This window comes from Entelurus aequoreus, linkage group LG13 (assembly GCF_033978785.1).
Source record: "Entelurus aequoreus isolate RoL-2023_Sb linkage group LG13, RoL_Eaeq_v1.1, whole genome shotgun sequence".
Classification (NCBI taxonomy): domain Eukaryota; kingdom Metazoa; phylum Chordata; class Actinopteri; order Syngnathiformes; family Syngnathidae; genus Entelurus; species Entelurus aequoreus.
The window spans coordinates 26,635,634-26,656,571 of record NC_084743.1 but is presented as its reverse complement, the minus strand read 5'-3'; the positions used below and the strand labels follow the sequence as shown (position 1 = coordinate 26,656,571).

The window sequence follows — 20,938 nt, the reverse complement described above, 5'->3', positions numbered from 1 at the left end:
TGAAGAGCTGTAAATACTTTCCAGATACACTGTCATTTTAAACAGCTCTTAAGAATTCTCAGGAGTGTATATGAAAAGTTAACACTTACCACCATGTTATAAGCTTCTGGAACATCTATTTCAAACTGAAACATCCCACTTTGGTAGTAACCTTCATCTGGATAGTGGAACAAAGAAAAATCATTGTAAATAGAAAACACTGACAAATACATGTTTCTGTGCAATTTTGCACTTAAACATTTTTCAATGGGGCAGTGGCCAATTTGAGGCAGTTGGGTTAGTGAACTATAATACTAGCAGTGATCACCCCTTAAGTAACCTCTAAAAAGCCCTAAAGTGGTGTTACAATACTAGAAAAAAACTACAGTTTGTTGAGGAGAGATAAAAAAAGAAATAATTTGACATAAGGTAATCTGAAGATATATATTTAATATGATTAAAACATTAACAGTATGTGGAATATGTTGTACAAAAAAATTGCACTGCACAATATGCAATTATAATGATAAAGTACACAACAAATGAGCAGGAAACAATCTGCAAACGTATCTGCAATAGCAGAGATTTAATTGACCCTATGCAGTGCAGTAGCAGGGAAATCAAACTCCTGTGGTGAATGTAGAATAGTCTCAGTGGAGTTAGATGACTAATTTGTGACCTGCCTTAGTAGTTTCGACATCCCCCTGGCTTTTCTTATTTTGCATTTAATTGGGTTTCAATTGTGATGAGTAACACCTTTTGAATTTAGACATTTGTACACTGACATTCACAATATAGTATTACAATTACAGCGCTTTATAACAAAACACATACTGTACATACGATTCATATATATCATACATATATTATTTATATACATAAATATACATATAAATATTTATACATATATACATATATATACACATACATATAAATATATATACACATACATATAAATATATATACACATATACATATATACTTATATACATATATATATATATACATACATCCATACACATCAGGGTTTCCCACACATTCATTTATTTGTGGCGGCCCGCCACGAAAGAATTACGTCCGCCACAAATAAAAAAAATAAATTAATTAAAAAAATTAAATAAAAAAAAAAAGTTTTTTTTTTGTCCTCTCCAGCTTCTCAGGCAAATCATATAGTTGATGTAGATGCCCATATCGGCTGTTCAGATTTACTTTACAAAAGAGAAGTGTAGGATACTTCTCTTGTTGCCTTATTTGTATTTGACTTTATTAAATGTATTTATATTAGAAACACAACATGTGTATATAACAAAGGGTGCAAAGTCTGCAGGCAGTAGGAAACACATGGTTAAGTGCAGGGAGTAAAACTGATGGCAGTCTAAAGTTCAAGATTTTTGGAGCTCTTTGTTCAGTGGATCAGATGTTTGATGAAGCTCTGTGTCTATCTACCACCACTACTGTTTTCTGTTTATTTGTTACTGACTGTGGCAGGACAACTCTGCCTCTGTTTCACTTTATGTTGCTGGTAAATAATATGGTTGTAGTAGTAGGCTAAAGTTAAATTATTTAGTATGCACTAATTAAAGGGGCAGAGCTTTGAGACATTTTAGCTTTTATATTTTATAAGATATATTTTTTGTAAGAACCACAATTAATAAATATATTTCAGTGAATAACTTATTGTTCAAATCTGTATATAAATATGTACATAAAGTGTTGTAATTATATTGTAAAATGGATGGATGGACGTTTAAAACAAAACTGTTATTATTAATTAGTAAGTATACATTTTTTGATCCTTTTTAGAGAAAATCAAATAATGTAGTAAATTATGCAAATTACTCGATGATGCCATGGTGACCACGCCCATAGCCACGCCCATAGCCACGCCCCCACAACCACAGGTATCTTGGCAGTTTATGGGAAACACTGCACATACATATATACATACATACATACATACATACATACACAAATACATATATACACATAAATACATATACATAAATATATATACATAATTACATACATATATACATACATACATACATATATACATACATATATATACACACACATACATACATACAGTCGTGGTCAAAAGTTTACATACACTTGTGAAGGACATAATGTCATGGCTGTCTTGAGTTTCCAATAATTTCTACAACTCTTGTTTTTTTGTGATAGAGTGATTGGAGCACATACTTGTTTGTCACAAAAACAATCATGAAGTTTGGTTCTGTTATGAATTTATTAAGGGTCTACTGAAAATGTGACCAAATCTGCTGGGTCAAAAGTATACATACTGCAACATACATTATCAATTTTGGTGACGTAGACAAGTTACGATCAAATCAAATTAGCTTCATGGCATGGCCTCTTAACGTCATGTGAGTGATTATGATTGACGACACCTGTTGACTTCTCTGAGCCCATTTAAATAGGGCTCATGTGATGCAGTCATTACACTCGGTTACAAACGCGACAATGGGAAAGAAAGTCAAAGGAACTCAGCACAGATCTGAAAAAACGAATCATTGACTTGAACAAGTCAGGAAAGTCACTTGGAGCCATTTCAAAGCAGCTTAAGGTCCCAAGAGCAAGTGTGCAGACAATTGTTCACAAGTATAAAGTGCATGGCACAGTTTTGTAACTGCCACGATCAGGAAGAAAACACAAGCTATCACCTGCTGTTGAGAGAAAATTGGTCAGGATGATCAAGAGTCAACCGAGAACCACCAAAAAGCAGGTCTGCAATGAATTGGAAGCTGCTGGAACACAGGTGTCAGTGTCCACAGTCAAGCGTGTTTTGCATCGCCATGGACTGAGAGGCTACCATGCGAGAAGGAAGCCCTTGCTCCAGAAGCGATACCTTAAGGCTCGTCTAAAGTTTGCTGCTGATCACATGGACAAAGATAAGACCTTCTGGAGGAAAGTTCTGTGGTTAGATTAAACAAAAATTGAGGCCGTAATACCCAGCAATATGTTTGGAACACCATTCCTACCATCAAGCATGGTGGTGGTAGTATTATGCTCTGGGCCTGTTTTGCTGCCAATGGAACTGGTGCGTCAGAGAGTAAATGGGACAATGAAAAAGGAGGATTACCTCCAAATTCTTCAGGACAACCTAAAATCATCAGCCCGGAGGTTGGGTCTTGGGCGCAGTTGGGTGTTCCAATAGGACAATGACCCAAAACACACGTCAAAAGTGGTAAAGGAATGGCTAAATCAGGCTAGAATTAAGGTTTTAGAATGGACTTCCCAAAATCTTGACGTGAACGTAGGGCTGGGCGATAAAACAATAACAATATATATCGCGATAGACATGTGATCAATATCAATAGAAAATGGGGTCGATAGAACGTTCGATAATTTCACTGAGTTCTGTTAGAAAAAAATAGGAAAAAAGGCGGAGCCGGAACCGCACGGCATTCTGGGGGGTGTAGGCAGAGGAAGGGCTTTGGCCTCTCGACCTATCACGGTCGAGCCTGAACCGCAAGGCATTATGGGAAATGCTAACAGGAAAAAAAAAAAAAAAGCAACAACGGCTAGCTGACGACGAGGAGTGAAACGAAACGGGAATATGAGTGCGGCAGCACGAGAGGAAATTGTAAATAAAAAAGGAAACGTCACCAGTTTGGCAGTATTTTGGATTTATTAAAATCCGATACGAATCAGAGTAATGCTGTCTGCAAACTTTGCAAGGTCGTCGTCCCGACCAAGTCTGGGAACACGACAAACTTATTTTACCACCTGAGCCGCTCTCACCCGCTGGAGTACAGCAGTATCAAACAGCCACAACCATCTACATCAGCCGGTGCAAGTGGAACAGCAGACCACCATCGTCTCGATGGTGGTCTGTTGTTGCCGCAGACAGTATTACTCGGCAGCAGTGCCATACGACAAAAATTCAAAACGTTATAAAGAAATAACGGATGCAGTGGTGTATCAATTAGCGAAGGACATGCTACCGCTCAGCATAGTTGAGAAGTCTGGGTACAAGACTCTCATACACGTGCTTGACCCCCGTTATGTTCTACCTGGCCGAAAGCACTTTTCCAAGACAGCTATTCCTAAGCTTTACACAATGTGCAGGGAATCCGTGGAAAAGGAGATACTGAAGTTGGTTTGATTTTTCCATAAATGACTGAAGAGGGTAACAGGTTTGTTTTGTCACAGATGTTCAGACGCAAGTTTATTCCGATGTTTACAATATTCTGTAAGACATGTTTGTTTCTGCTTGCTTAATGTGACTGTTATTTGCATATATTGTTACCAATATGGCTTTAAAGCCTGAGTTGTACACTACTAATTTCTTAATTACAATACTTTGCACATTTTGTTGGATTAAGCATTTATTTAATGTCAATATTTGCACATCGACCACGTGACCTCTAAACCGAGGTACGTACCGAACCGAAATTTTTGTGTACCGTTACACCCCTAATATATACATACACATATACAGTACAGGCCAAAAGTTTGGACACACCTTCTCCTCATTGAAAGCGTTTTAATTTTTTTCATGACTATTTACATTGTAGATTGTCACTGAAGGCATCAAAACTATGAATGAACACGTGGAGTTATTTACTTAACAAAAAAGGTGAAATAACTGAAAACATGTTTTATATTCTCGTTTCCTCAAAATAGCCACCCTTTGCTCTGATTACTGCTTTGCACACTCTTGGCATTCTTAAGATGAGCTTCAAGCACACCTGTGAAGTGAAAACCATTTCAGGTGACTACCTCTTGAAGCTCATCGAGAGAATGTCAAGAGTGTGCAAAAAAGTAATCAGATGGCTATTTTGAAGAACATGTTTTCAGTTATTTAACCTTTTTTTGTTAGGTACATAACTCCACGTGTTCGTTCATAGTTTTGATGCTTTCAGTGACAATCTACAATGTAAATAGTCATGAAAATAAAGAAAACACATTGAATGAGAAGGTGTGTCCAAACTTTTGGCCTGTACTGTATGTCAAAAAGTATTATTTTAAAACATTTTTATTGTTGAAAGATTAAGAAAAAGAAAGAAAATAAAGCAACTGTTAAAATGTGCTAGAGAGATACACAAACTACACAGAGAGCATCACAAGACTAACATCTGCAGTTAGTGGTCATAAATAAATCATTTATGTCTTCAGTCTGTGAGGACTTCTGTGAGAGGCTGCACTTCAACACACACATTTCTGTGTAGATCTGAGTAGTCTGGGTATGGCTGACTTCTGACTAAAACAGTCAGGTAAAAGCAATTGATGGTTTCATTCTATTAAACAAAACACTGCTACAACAACAGCACTGTATTCATTCATGGAGGTAAATTAAATGCAATGGCTGTGTCATTAAACCTGTTACTGTACCCTCAAGGTCCTAAAAAAATATTATTCACCCGTTGAAATACTACGGCAATAAAAAAATTTAATCATCTGTAGGTATGTTGTGGCGAAGTTGGTAGAGTGGCTGTGCCAGCAATCGGAGTGTTGCTGGTTACTGGGGTTCAATTCCCACCTTCTACCTTCCTAGTCACGTCCGTTGTGTCCTTGGGCAAGACACTTCACCCTTTGCCTCTGATGGCTGATGGTTAGCGCCTTGCATGGCAGCTCCCGCCATCAGTGTGTGAATGTGTGTGTGAATGGGTGAATGTGGAAATACTGTCAAAGCGCTTTGAGTACCTTGAAGGTAGAAAAGCGCTATACAAGTATAACCCATTTATCATTTATTTATGTTGTTTGTGCAATCAACAGCCAAAACACACTAGAAGCCACTTCACAAAGACCAACAGCACCGTCACACAACATTATATTGAAAATGAAAAATGTGTCTTTTGCACCAAGTGAGCTGAGTAATGTCTTCTAATGCCATTGCTGCCAAGGAGCATTGTTTGATCAATGAAGAACTGAATTAATTATTCACAATTAATGGTAATCAACGTGTTCTTAGTCTTTGTGCGTCCTTCTTGTGGGAATTGTGTTCACAAAGCATAGTGCCAATACTGTTACAAGGCAACTAATTAACATGTTTCCCATTTACACATGTTAATTTTATTGGTAAAGTTGGGGTAAACAGCACAGTGTGTGTGTGTGTGTGTGTGTGTGTGTGTGTGTGTGTGTGTGTGTGTGTGTGTGTGTGTGTGTGTGTGTGTGTGTGTGTGTGTGTGTGTGTGTGTGTGTGTGTGTGTGAGAGAGAGAGACAGAGAGGAATAGAGAGAGAGTGCATGTGTGAAACAGTTTTGAAGAAATAAGCAAGTCTGGGAACTCATCAGGTTCATTTAACAAAAAATGACAGCAGCCCTTTGCTGTAATTGCTGATCTTTTCTTTTCAGCACTGATTTTGCTTACAAAGGCCTTTGTGATACTAAGCTGGAGGTACTGCAGTTATTCCAGAGACAGGGAGATCGATGACTCACACTTATGCCACACAAAACACATATACTTGTTGTGTGTGTGTGTGTGTGTGTGTATAAATACAGTTCACATAAGTGAGTTGTTTTTACTGTTGTGTAACTTGTAGTGAATAAATTGATGTATGTACTTCTTTAAAAAAAAGTAGTGTTTACATTTTTAATTGTGTATGGACAGGAGGATGGGCTGGCATAAAATAGGACAGGATTTGCTTTGAGACTGGTTTTGATGACACAGCACCTTAATCTTTTGGCATATTTATTTGGCCTACGGTTCTAAAATCAAAGGGGAACTGCACTTTTATTATCATTCCCATTCCTTATGTAAAACAGGAACACAAACGTTTTTCTTTTTTTATGCATTCTAAGTCGTTAACTACAGCAAGTACAAGGTGGGTAATAATGCAGCAAATGGGAGTAAACTATTGCGCCCAAAAAGCATTAAAATAATAACAATATTCCATTTACATCTCGTGACCTGAATATTAACCAAATATTAGCGATATTGTTATTATAAGCGCTAACGCAGACCAACTACTTTTAGCGGTGCCGTGATCACAGAGCGCTAACTAGCTTATGCTGCTATCATCATCATCATCAAATCTTTATTGCAGACCTTAAGATCCATTAAACATTAAAAAAAAAACAGAATACAAAACATTAAAAACAAAACAATAAAACATGAAAACAATAAAACATGAAGCCCAAATGTCAGTTTCTGACATACAAACATGTGTGCCAATGGTTCCACAATCCAGATGAGTACCTAACAGAACTGCAGCCAGGGTTCGTTATCACAGAGATTATGTCATTTCCAGACTCAGACGCCCAACACATAAACTTATACATAAGGTTGCGTAGCAACGCTGAAAAAGTGGGCACCCCAACACTAACAACATCTGGCTTGCACTGGAGCTTCTAGGAATTCTTAAGAGAAGCCTCATACAATCATTATAAGCAACCTGCAGCTTCTGTATGCTTTTCTGCTTATACTTTACCCACAGGTTAACATATTGAGCCGGTTAGCAGCTGCATCGCCTCTGAGTTGTAGAAACTTAATTCCAGATTATAAATCATGCCGTTTACCTGGATAGAAGAAGGATGTGGCCATAAACCGAGAAGTTGGTAAACTTTGACATCCAATTTAGACCCGGAGATAGCAAGAAAGACACCAATAAGACACTTGTTTGCGTCACTTTTTTTTTTTTAAAACCTGAGTGAGGATTTTTAATAGTTCTTCATCTAAACAGGAATATACAGTATAAACATACCATCAGTCGGCATCCTAGTGAGAGCAAACATTGTACAGTAACTGATTGTTTTATTATGTTCATAGTTTGTATATCTTGTTCGGTTCATAGCAATACTGCTACATGATGCTTAGTGTATCACTAAAGCTAAGATCTGTTAAGCACACAGGTTCTAAAACTTGTAGATCATCCTCCTTATATCCAGGCTCAAAAATATAAGGTTCTGGATCATCATTTGTCCCAAAGTAGACTTTGTCAGCTTTCATGAAGTCTGTCATAATTAGTAATGTTGTTGTCACGTTGTGATTAGAGATGTCTAATAATGTCTTTTTTGCCGATATCCGATATTCCGATATTGTCCAACTCTTAATTACCGATTCCGATATCAACCGATACCGATATATACAGTCGTGGAATTAACACATTATTATGCCTAATTTTGTTGTGACGCCCGCTGGATGCATTAAACAATGTAACTTTACCATGAATTAATTAACGTGGACCCCAACTTAAACAAGTTGAAAAACTTATTCGGGTGTTACCATTTAGTGGTCAATTGTACGGAATATGTACTGTACTGTGCAATCTACTAATGAAAGTTTCAATCAATCAATCAAAAACAAGGTTTTCCAAAATAAGAGAACAACTTCAACTCCAGTTATGGAAAAAAGTGCCAACATGGCACTGCCATATTTATTATTAAAGTCACAAAGTGCTTTTTTTTTTTTAACATGCCTCAAAACAGCAGCTTGGAATTTGGGACATGCTCTCTCTGAGATAATCCTAATACCCACTACAACTATGGGAAGTACTATACTTTGACTTTCACAAAGTGCATTTTTTTTTTTTTTTTAAACATGCCTCAAAACAACAGCTACAAAAACAATGAAGGCACACAGCTTCAGTCCACAGTATACTAGAGCATACTTGCCAACCTTGACACCTCCGAATTCAGGGGCTGGGGGGGGGGGGGGATTGGTGGTAGCGGGGGTGTATATTGTAGTGTCCCGGAAGAGTTAGTGCTGCAAGGGGTTCTGGGTATTTGTTCTGTTGTGTTTATGTTGTGTTACGGTGCGGATGTTAAAATACATAAATACTTTACATGTTATTATGAATGTGCCTGTTACTACATTACATATATAATGAGTGTATATAAAACAGTGATGGAGGTTTTTGGGTGTTTTTAAGAGCGCTTTATATGCAGAATAGAGCGACTCCTATTGGCTCCATTTTTAGCTGACTTTTGCTAACCTTTATTTACGAGTTAGAATGCATAAAAAAGGAAAACGTGTGCTTGTCTTACATAAGGATTGTGAATGATAGACAACATTTACAAAAAAACATACAATAAGGTTAAAGTTGCAAAAAAGCTTGTAAATGCAAGATACATTCAAACTTGTAGTTGACCACAGGAGACATGTGGAGCAGAAACTGGATGATAAGAGAGCCTACAGAGGTTTGATTCCACACCAGTGCATTTGATTTGTACAACATTTGACAGCTAAGCCACTAAAGCTTGGAAAATTGCTGACCAAGCAGAAAAAACTGTCTGCAATCACTAAACAAACATTAAAAGAACATGTGAAAACATAAAGACACCGGCCAAAATAAAAACAATCGCCCACAGCCAATCGACAGCTGCCCAAACAAGTTGAGGAGCTGATAAAAACTAAATAGTATGCAATGCTGATGACTGACTAGTCAGAGCACATCTTCAGTGGAACATATGTCTTCCAGTAGGTCGAACAGAGAGCACTACATAATCATTACTGTTTTTGACTCTTGTACTTTAGTTTTGTATATAACAATAAATTAAACACCAACTTATCAGCAAAGTGATTGAGCTTAACATTGGGTTTTTTTGTGATACAAAAAATGTCCAGGACAGACAGACAAATGGGAATTCTCTTACCAGGAGACACTGCCAACTGAAAATGGTGCAGCTTGTCCTCGTCTGGGAAATTGGCTGTGCATGTACCTACAATTAAAAAGAGGGTGTTGAAACAGTGAAAACATTAGATTTTCGTGCCAAAATCATAATACTAAAGTCTGTAACATAATTAAAAAACAAACTCTTGAGTACTGTGCAAAAGAACTTTAAAAAAGCCTTGTAAAAAACGGCTGAACTCAAATACCACGCCACACTGCCCCCTGCTGATTCATAACATTTACTGCATAAAACGACCTTAGATGTACATTGTCACCCTTCTGGTGATCAGTAGGAGTGTATAATAGATCAGTACATGTTAGAATATTGTATATTTATTGACATGTGATGAATGCATTGAAGAACGTGCAGAGGGAAGGAGGGAGGATGAAAGTCGCTCCACATAAATACTACATGCAGTTCACTCTGCCCTAAAGTTTCGGCTGGTTTCTAAGCTACTACTAGTACTATTACTAGTACCACTACTACCTTGCCAGTAGGAATGGGTAGCGTTCACATCTGATCCGATATGGTACCAATTCCCAATACCTGGGAATCGATACCAGTAGTAAACGGTACCAATTGTCGGTACTTTTGTGTGTGTTAATAAATATTACTTGTTTTTGATAACACAATCTCTTTGGATTGCCAAGTTAAAGATCAGATGATTACAAATGACTAGGGATGTCCGATAATGGCTTTTTCCCGATATCCGATATTCCAATATTGTCCAATTCTTAATTACCGATACCGATATATACAGTTGTGGAATTAACACATTATTATGCCTAATTTGGACAACCAGGTATGGTGAAGATAAGGTCCTTTTTAAAAATAATAATAAAATAAGATAAATAAATTAAAAACATTTTCTTGAATAAAAAAGAAAGTAAAACAATATAAAAACAGTTACATAGAAACTAGTAATTAATGAAAATGAGTAAAACTAACTGTTAAAGGTTAGTACTATGGCAGCACGGTGGAAGAGGGGTTAGTGCGTCTGCCTCACAATACGAAGGTCCTGAGTAGTCGTGAGTTCAATCCCAGCCTCGGGATCTTTCTGTGTGGAGTTTGCATGTTCTCCCCGTGACTGCGTGGGTTCCCTCCGGGTACTACGGCTTCCTCCCACCTCCAAAGACATGCACCTGGGGATAGGTTGATTGGCAACACTAAATTGGCCCTAGTGTGTGAATGTGAGTGTGAATGTTGTCTGTCTATCTGTGTTGGCCCTGCGATGAGGTGGCGACTTGTCCAGGGTGTACCCTGCCTTCCGCCCGATTGTAGCTGAGATAAGCTCCAGCGCCCCCCGCGACCCCGAAGGGAATAAGCGGTAGAAAATGGATGGATGGATGGGTTAGTACTATTAGTGGACCAGCAGCACACACAATCATGTGTGCTTATGGACTGTATCCCTTGCAGACTGTATTGATATATATTGATATATAATGTAGGAACCAGAATATTAATAACAGAAAGAAACGACCCTTTTGTGTGAATGAGTATAAATGGGGGAGGGAGGTTTTTTGGGTTGGTGCACTAATTGTAAGTGTATCTTGTGTTTTTTATGTTGATTTAATAAAAATAAATAAATAAATAAATAAAATAAATAAAAACGATACCGATAATAATAAAAACGATACTGATCATTTCCGATATTACATTTTAAAGCATTTATCGGCCGATATTATCGGACATCTCTATAAATGACTGTTGTCCAGTTGTTATATCTTGTTTCATGATCACATTTCTGAGTATGTAGGCATGACATTAAGTTAATTACAGTTGCAAATCCAATACGTTAGATGACAGTAGAGTATTGTTTATGGTGTGTTGTTTAGTTTTTTGTTGCGCTCCAGAAAGTGTTAATACTGTAAGTATTGTACTTATTACGCACCAGCTGAGGTAACATGCATCTTAATGGTAGTTTTAATTAACAAATTGGGTGTTGAAATCACCAGGTGTATTCGTTAACGCTAATCAGCGGCATGTCAATATCAAAACCAATAGCATCAAGCTAGCGCATTTGCGGAAAAGTGAAGACTTTCATAACTTACATTGGAGCGTTTTTTGAGTCAATTACTTTGTTGGCATTGGAAATTGTAACATTACCTATAAGTAGTTTGGCTGAGTCCGCTCTCTGCAGCTGGAGTGATCGCCAAGTGCCAAAGTGCAAAGTGCAGCAACAGGCCGTAATGTCATGCGCAACTCAAGTACGGAAACATGGCAACATTAGATTTTACGTTAATCCGTGTACGGTACGACCGGCGGGATTCATTCAGTGCCGAAAAAGTACCGAATTCGGTACCATTTTTATTTGCGAGTCTTTAATACTTCGGTTCCATTGTGCATGTTTTGATGACTAGAGAATACAGACTTTGACTGTACGATTATAGTCTGAGTAACAATTAGGTTTTCACGATTATTATGCTTTAAAAAAATTTAACAACAAAAAAAATTTAAAAATCACAGGCATTCCTAAGAGATTCTGATGTGTTACGTATTCCTGTCAGTAATTATAGTAACAGCAAAAAATTATAAATATGAATAAAACTATTAATAATAGAAAAATAATAATTAATTTATTAATACAAGACTTAGGTTAACTTTATTGACTCCCCTGGGGAAAATATACACTCATCCTTGCCTATTTATTCATTTCTAATAATATTTTTTATTCTGTGTTGATAACTAGAATTCCCATAATTAGATTCCATACTATGGTGTTATTCTACAAGCTCCTGATGTTATGTTCGTGTTTTACACCTGCTATAATAAGTTATCATGTCTATAGTTTATTCAACACATAAAGGAGGAAGCAAAGTTAAAGGGAAACTGCACTTTTTTGGGAATTCAGCCTATAATTCACAATCCTTATGTAAGACAACAACAGATATGTCTTTTTTTTAAATGCATTCTGACTTCTAAATAAACGTAAATAAAAATTTGCTTACAATGGAGCCATGACACTGTTGCATCTTGCCTTACTCTAACCGTAAAACCCAATAAATAACCATCCAAAAACCACCAACAATACTCCACTTACATGTCGTGACCCGAATATTAACCAAGTATTCGCAATATTTTTAATATAAGCGCTATATTTAGAGGCGCATTGATCAGAGAGAGGCAACTTCCTTATGTTGCTGTATTGACATCATCAGCTAGTGAGCTGCTTTCTCACCTCGGAGCTCATGAAAGTTCATTCTCGATCAAAAATGATGCCTCTCACCTTGATAGTGGAAGGATGAGGACATAAACTGAGAAATTGGTCAACTTTGACGGCCAATTTAGACCCGGAAATGGCGAGAAAGGCATGCGAAAGACGCTGGTTTGGACCCATCCTTTTTTTCTTTTTTTTTAACGAGGATTATGACTCATTCTTTATCTAAACAGGAATATATGAACATTCCAACAGTCGGCATCCTAGTGACAGCATACCTTGTACAGTAGGTAATATTTTATTATGCTTGTTAGCTCTCATGAAGTCTGCAGTGAGGTATGAGTAATGTTAAAGGAAAAAGCGAACGACATGATGCATTTTTTAAATTAATGCGCTGCCATATGCTTAAAATTAGCAAAATATGCAAATATTACATGTTATTATAAATATGCCTGTTACTACATTACATATATACTTACAGCATATATATAAAAAGTTGATGGAGATGTCAAGAGGTTTTTTAAAGCGCTTTATAGGCGGTATAGACCGACTCGTGGGCAACTTTTGATCGCATTTACTTACTAGTTAGAATGCATAAAAAAGAAAAACATATATGTTCTTGTCTTACATAAGGATTGTAAATGAAAATTCCCAAAAAAAGAGCAGTTCCCCTTTCAATGATCACTAAATGACTACCTGTTGCTGTTTGTTTACACTGAACTGACACAGCGCTAAGCTATTGCTTGGAAGTACAGTACATTTTACTGCAGGTTGTGCTGAAAATAATATACCAGCATAATGTTTGTACAAAGCAAGTGAGGACAGCTGAAACACACTGTGTAGTGAAGACTTTGCGATTAAATAGTTGTGTTGTCTTTAATCACGATTAATAGTGAAACCGGTTAATCGTTGCATCCCTGACACAAAAATATTTAGTTTACTTACTAGGAAGATGGGCTTCAAGTTCTGCAACTTCTGTAAAGAGAACACAATGAATGTTATTACAGTGGTAATTTGTTTAAGTAGCATGATCAAACAACCAGTACTGTAATTTGATTATAGTTTGATTCCACAATGAACAAGATAGGGCTGGGCAATAACATGATTGTGATGAATTATATTCATTTTTTTTATTTTTTTTTTTTTAAAGGGATGATATACTCCTCATCCTATTTGCTTTGGGTTTCCATGGGAACGGCTAATTGGATCTTGATGACATTTTGGGGAAGTTACCACTCAGACACGTCACACCTTTGTGTCAAAGGTTGTATGTAGTATGTGACAGAGTGTGTGAGCACTTTACGTTTACCCTATGATATAATATAATTATTAAACAATACATAACATGCAGAAATATGATGGGATGATCAACATACTCATGTTAATTGTATCTGTGTGCTAGCAATATGTGGAGTTAGTTAGCAATACAAAAAAATCAGGTTTTAAATATGATGCATATTTGCAAGTAGTTTTCAAAGACTTGAAAAACTGATGTTAACAGCGTATGTTGCATCATAATTTGAAAATGGCAACGTTTACATTTTAGAATGTCTTCATTATCCCAGACAGGGTCATTCGGGGTCTTGGATCCCTGCTCAAACATGTGGGGCAGTAAAATAGTTTACGCTGTCATTTCAGATTATTATTTGCTTTGGTGCTGAATAAAAAATGTCTATATTTTTCCATGTTCATCTCATTTAATTTGCTTTGTTATTTACATAGTATGTTAATAATGAACTAATCTTTACTTTATTCAAAAATAGAAAAAAAATTTGACGTCGGATGATACGGAAAAATAAATCGTGATCTTTTTTATTTTTATTTCTTGCCATATCACCCAGCCCTAGAACAAGGTACCTTTGGTAAGGAGACGGTCCCTTATCGAGACCCTATGAGTTGAGTCAGAGGCTCCAGAGGCACGGCCAGTCTGTCCTCCATCACTCCTTTTCAGCTTACTGGCCAATGTGAGCATGGCTACTCAGCAGCGCTCTGCCTTGGTCTGCACTGCTACTCAAATGCCTGATAATGACACAGCATCATCAGCTCCAATGCTTTGACTTGGGGGTTTCAACTCACATTAACATATAGTTTCCTTTAGATCAGAGGTAGGGAACCTATGGCTCTCGAGCCAGACTGCATCCGGCTCTCAGATAAATCATAGCCGACGTTGCTTAACACGATAAGTAATAAATAATTCCGCTGGCAATCACAGTGTTAAAAATAACGTTCAAAATATAAAAACATTCTCATGCATTTTAATCCATTCATCCGTTTTCTACCGCACCTGTTCAAGAAGTCGCATTAACGGTAAGAAGTATTTTCTTTATTATTGGTTAGCTTCAGAATAACAAAGTTATTAAAAAGAATAAGAGACTTATTATGCTATAAAATGTTGGTCTTACTTAAAAATGCTCGCATTTAGTTGTATTCAGTGTTAAAAAATATGATATGGCTCTCACGGAAATACATTTTTAAATATTTGGCTTTCATGGCTCTCTCAGCCAAAAAGGTTCCCGACCCCTGCCTTAGATGCTATACTAAATCCTTAATATAATCCAACATCGGTTGATTGGCAACACTAAATTGGCCCTAGTGTGTGAATGTGAGTGTGAATGTTGTCTGTCTATCTGTGTTGGCCCTGCGATGAGGTGGCGACTTGTCCGCCCGAATGTAGCTGAGATAGGCTCCAGCATCCCCCGCGACCCCGAAAGGGACAAGCGGTAGAAAATCGATGGATGGATAGTAGAAATTGTTTACTACAATCACAGGAAAATCTTGGTCAATATATAAAAAATGGTGCCAGGCAAATACATAACATTTTTCCTGGATGTTTGTGCAGCACAAATGCAAACCACACATTACTATTTTAATTATATTTTACCTAGGCTAAAAAAAAAAGGTCCTGTAAAGTACAGCATAAAAAACATGTGGTCTATCAAGTTATGTCATGACATGAAGTACTAAAGATCCACAAGATCAAGTCCACTGTTCTTCATGTATAGTTTCACTCCTATGCTAATGTGTATATTATTTTATTTTTTATTACCATTCAAAATCCACAGCTTACTGCCTGATGCCCCCCAAAAGGAGTGGTCGTATGGAAGGAGAAGTGTCAAAGTGTCAGTGTATCGAGTGTCAAAAATTTAAGGTCATAACATAACCCACCTGCCTCCCTAGTCAGTCACAGCACCTATAGACATTTTTGCAGCAAATTCCTAACTAGAGTGCTCCTGTCATGTTGAGGAACTTGGACCACACGTGAACACATTGGCAGATCCTTGCATTGACATTTCACCCTTGCTAGCAAACAGAACACTGGGGTCCAAACTTGTGCTTTTCATAATTAAGGTGTTCCTCAAGGCACCCCTTAAAGTCCTCCGTTTTCACCACGATGGATCGATGTCTGTCGAACTCACAATCCACTCTTCCCTCACTCGTGAACAAAACCCAGAGGTACTTGAATTCCTCCACTTGGGGCAGGATTTCCTCCCCAACCCGGAGATGGCACTTCCCCTTGGACTTGGATGTGCTGACTTTTTTTGATACTTTGAGTCCTAGGAATCAGCGATTGGCAAAGGACAGGAAATTACGTGTACGCTGTGGCGTATTTGCTTACATGTCACGTACATTGCTTACGTTTTTTATGTACCTGAGTTTTTAAAAAACGCTAACGTAGATCCATGTTGAAATCCGTGTCTCCTCTTCCTAACAGCCATAAAAATATTACAACCCTCCCAAATATATTACACTACATATGTCCATTCATACATTATATTATAGGTGGGTTGTAATCACGTGACATAGAGGCACTTCCGGGTTTCAGGCAATGGTCTACGACGCATTAGGCTACTGTAAATTTACCTGAATCAGTGCAGATTTAGGCTTATTTTGAAAGGTTTAGAGGCAAGTATAAAGGCGATCATGATTTTTTTTTTTTTTTTTTTAAATAGGATGGAGTGTATTTTTACACTCTTAAGAAAAATATATTTAAAAAGATTTAAACCATTTATCATCACCAAGAGGTTACTACCTCACTTCATTTGACACTTACGGTATTTAGAAAAGAAAAGAACTGGAAACACATCATGTCTTTACATCTGGAGGGGTCCACAAATTAGACATTTTTAATTTTCCTGAGGGAACTCTCCTGAAGGAATCAATAAAGTACTATCTGTCTATCTATCTATCTATCTATCTATCTATCTATCTATCTATCTATCTATCTATCTATCTATCTATCTATCTATCTATCCATCTATCTATCTATCTATCTATCTATCTATTAATCCGTGAAAGACAAAGTTGGACTTATTTTTGCATCGGTAAGTAACGTATTTGGTTGACATAAAGAGTGCTCTGCTGCTGTGATGGTGAGGCTAATGAGAAAAGGGATATGTTTGTTTGCAGTTGATTTCCTGCTATAAATATTAGTCTGTCATCTACAATTCATGTCTGCAGTTGTTTCTGTGATGTGAAGTATATTTAGTCTCATTATTTATCTGTATATGTCCCTGCTGTTCAGCAACGTTTGCTTGCCATATCAATATTCAGTATATGCTGTTGAGCCTAAGAGAGATGTATTCATCTAGTTTATTAATACTATTAAGGATATTTTCTTGATGCTAACAAATAGCACCGAATATGCTATAATGTGGTCATCCGTGTCGAATAAAGCACTTGTCTTTCCTGCACAACAACTAAGATTTTAGTCTCTGATATGAAACTTGACAACAAAAATACAGTGAATTGGTCCAACAATTACATTATTTGTTACAAGGACTTAATATGACGTTAGTTTATTTGCACAATCAGGTTATATTTAGGCATAGAAACCACAGAAGAACACAACCTAATGTGATATCTTGTCCTTTCTTTACGTTTAGTTCTGCTATCAAACACTACTAATATAGCAGAGAATAAACTCGATTGTGTCACAGAAAGTTTCTCAAACAAATCAAATGTTCAAACAAACATTTGACAAAATAATCACTGCAGACACAAGTGGCCCGATTGTATTCCACAAGATGATAACAGTAATTATTTTTAAGAGCCATTTCCTTCGACGCACTTCCGTTTTTCCCTGACTTTATTATCTTTATGAACCACTTCTTTCGGGACTCTATGAAAGCTTGTTTCCCTATCTGTCTATTTGAACGACTGGAACACCCAAGAACAGAACAGCAATACAGCATTTTCTGCTCAAACTCTGCACTCACTTGTTTTAACGCTACGCTCAAGCTGCTTGACCATCGTGTGAATTAGGCCGCAAAGAAAAAAAACTGATGTGACGTCATATGCAACCCTCCTTTACTTAAAAAAAATGTACGTAAAAAAGGTGTGGCGGCTTTTATTTTGCAAAGTAGTAATGTAGTAGTAGCAAATTCCTTGTTCATTTACGAAATCTGGTCAACTTCTTTTGTTTTCACTTTATCGAACTGCGCATGCAAGTGACGTCGAGGCCGCATTTCTTTTTGTTTCATTATATAAGCGTTTATCACTTGCAACTTTTAAAAACAGTGCATTTGTAATAAGAAAAGCTTAAAATAATGGCCATTACATTTATTAAATTATCAGACGTGTGCAAAACTGTAACATACGAGCCCTATAATAAAGGAGCTCGGTGAGGTGGCTCGCTGCAGTCAGCTAAATTTTAAAACTGTCTGCAGTACTTTATTTACAATAAACAAATCGATTATCGATTATTGACATATGCTAATTGGTTTTATAATAGTCCATGTCCAAATTGCAATACATCGAAAAATGTATTATTTCCCCTACCTCTAACCTTTATGAAGGGAGAAGTTTGGCCTCCCAGTCCTTCGCTTTCTGGAAATGTGGCCCCCAAAACAATCTAGTTCATTGATTCTCAAACTTTGGTATATGGGCATCACCTAGTGGTATGTCAGACAATCACTATTAGCGTTTTATTTTCCTACATTCAACTACAGTGTTATAATAATATATTTGTTCAATATAACCTCTGCCTTGTTTTTGATTAATACTTAAGCCTACTACGCTACTGTATTTTACAAGCTTCGTACACTTTTTCCATGGCCAAATTCAAGCACTTTTTAAGGACTTTCAATATCAATTTTCCAGTTTTTCCAGTACCCTTCGAAAGGCGAAAACCAGTGTGAATCAATCCAAATGCCGTCTGTAGGAAAAATACGGAAAATCTGCTAAAACTTAAGCCTAACATTGAACCAGCAGTTATCATTAACTGAATGGGGCATAGAAAATGAAGCAGTGTTTCTGTAGACTATTCAATGTCATTGGTGTTTGCAAACGTTGTTTACTTGTTTGTTTGTATCATCATCATTCATGTATACATCATACCCCTTCCCCTTCGAGCTGTCCTGGATGAACTGAAATGATTTTTTCCAATCATTTTGGAACTTGCAAGCGTACTTCTTCTTCTTACTCGTCGTCGCCATGTCTCTTCTTCGTTCTCCTGCTTCGTCTCTGTTATGTTTTTGGACATTACTACTTGCCGTAGTTTTGAAGCAATGCATGATGGGAATCCGGGTGTTGTGTGTCAGTGTGTTAACGTGCCGGCTGGAATAAACACATGCTGAGAAATAACTCTGTGCCTGCCTACTTTATGGGTTATAGATACACTAATGGATAACGGAGACATACACTACCGTTCAAAAGTTTGGGGTCACATTAAAATGTCCTTATTTTTCAACGAAGATAACTTTAAACTAGTCTTAACTTTAAAGAAGTACACTCTATACATCGCTAATGTGGTAAATGACTATTCTAGCTGCAAATGTCTGGTTTTTGGTGCAATATCTACGTAGGTGTATAGAGGCCCATTTCCAGCAATTATCACTCCAGTGTTCTAATGGTACAATGTGTTTGCTCATTGGCTCAGAAGGCTAATTGATGATTAGAAAACCCTTGTGCAATCATGTTCACACATCTGAAAACAGTTTAGCTCGTTACAGAAGCTACAAAACAGACCTTCCTTTGAGCAGATTGAGTTTCTGGAGCATCACATTTGTGGGGTCAATTAAACGCTCAAAATGGCCAGAAAAAGAGAACTTTCATCTGAAACTATTCTTGTTCTTAGAAATGAAGGCTATTCTACAAAATTGTTTGGGTGACCCCAAACTTTTGAACGGTAGTGTATATAATAGTCTCCTTTTCAGGTGAGAGAGGACGCTAAAGGCAGTGCCTTTAAGGCACGCCCCCAATATTGTTGTCCGGGTGGAAATTGGGAGAAATTCGGGAGAATGGTTGCCCCGGGAGATTTTCGGGAGGGGCACTGAAATTCGTGAGTCTCCCGGGAAAATCGGGAGGGTTGGCAAGTATGAATACAACTGTCTTCAAGACAGTTTGCTAAAAATAAATCCCTACAGATTATGGTGCAGCAAGTGACCATAGGCACTACCTTGAACCCCCTGAACCAGATCTATCAGGCCAGAGACATCCAAAAGGCAAAGGCCATTCGGGTCAACCCTCAGCACCCTCTCTTCTCAGAGTTTAGACTCTTGCCCTCAGGATGCAGGTACGCCCCTACTAATAGAAAGGCCAAAAACAAGAGATACATAAAATCATTTGTTCCCTCAGCTGTTGCCTTTATAAATGAGCTTCTTAAACAAGCTTAGCTGCTATGCAGTCACTTTAGTGGGAAGCGACGTGTGATGGTTAGTTTTTATTGTTTTACAAATGTTTTTAGTTTTTAGCTCAATGCCTTCATGATGGTTTGTATGTTGTATGTATTTTATGAATTTGTACCTTGTTTTTACTGTTGTACCTCGTTTTTACTGTTGTACCTTGTTTTTAACTGTTGTACCTTGTTTTTAATGACTACTGCTGCAAACCAAATTGCCCCTCAGGGACAATAAAGGTTTTCTAAGTCTAAGTCTTGTTCAAACTGTGTTTAATGTTACAGTGGCAAAAAGTATGATTGAATGTAACTTCGGCCTTGTTTTTAATGAATACTTGGGCCTAAAACGCTGCTGTATTATAATGTTGGTCGTTATATTGGTACCAGGAGAGCCAAATGTTTTCTGAAAGGCTTTCGAGCAAATAGGAATAATGCAGTGTTTAATACTATGGCCTTTTACATCAAGTCTGCACAGTCAAATCATATGTTACGATTTCTACTTTTGCTGTCTTTTAACATTAGTCATGTCAATCATTCTTAAAGCATGTGCACGCTGTTGCCAGTCTGTAACTGTAAATAATATAACTATCTTCAGGACAGCTAGCTAAA

At 37.2% G+C, this 20,938-nt stretch overlaps 1 protein-coding gene across 1 annotated transcript in view; it reads right to left on the bottom strand.

Annotated features, from left to right (window-relative positions):
• ube2f (ubiquitin-conjugating enzyme E2F (putative)) overlaps positions 1 to 20,938 on the bottom strand; it is a 54,660-nt gene that overhangs the window by 33,328 nt on the left and 394 nt on the right. The window contains exons 2-5 of the mRNA XM_062067624.1: positions 14,572 to 14,733; positions 13,660 to 13,689; positions 9,540 to 9,605; positions 90 to 157 (exon numbers count right to left, since the gene is read on the bottom strand). Coding sequence (XP_061923608.1) covers positions 90 to 157; positions 9,540 to 9,605; positions 13,660 to 13,689; positions 14,572 to 14,686 — 279 coding nt within the window. The 5' untranslated portion in view covers positions 14,687 to 14,733. The remainder of the gene's footprint in view (positions 1 to 89; positions 158 to 9,539; positions 9,606 to 13,659; positions 13,690 to 14,571; positions 14,734 to 20,938) is intronic.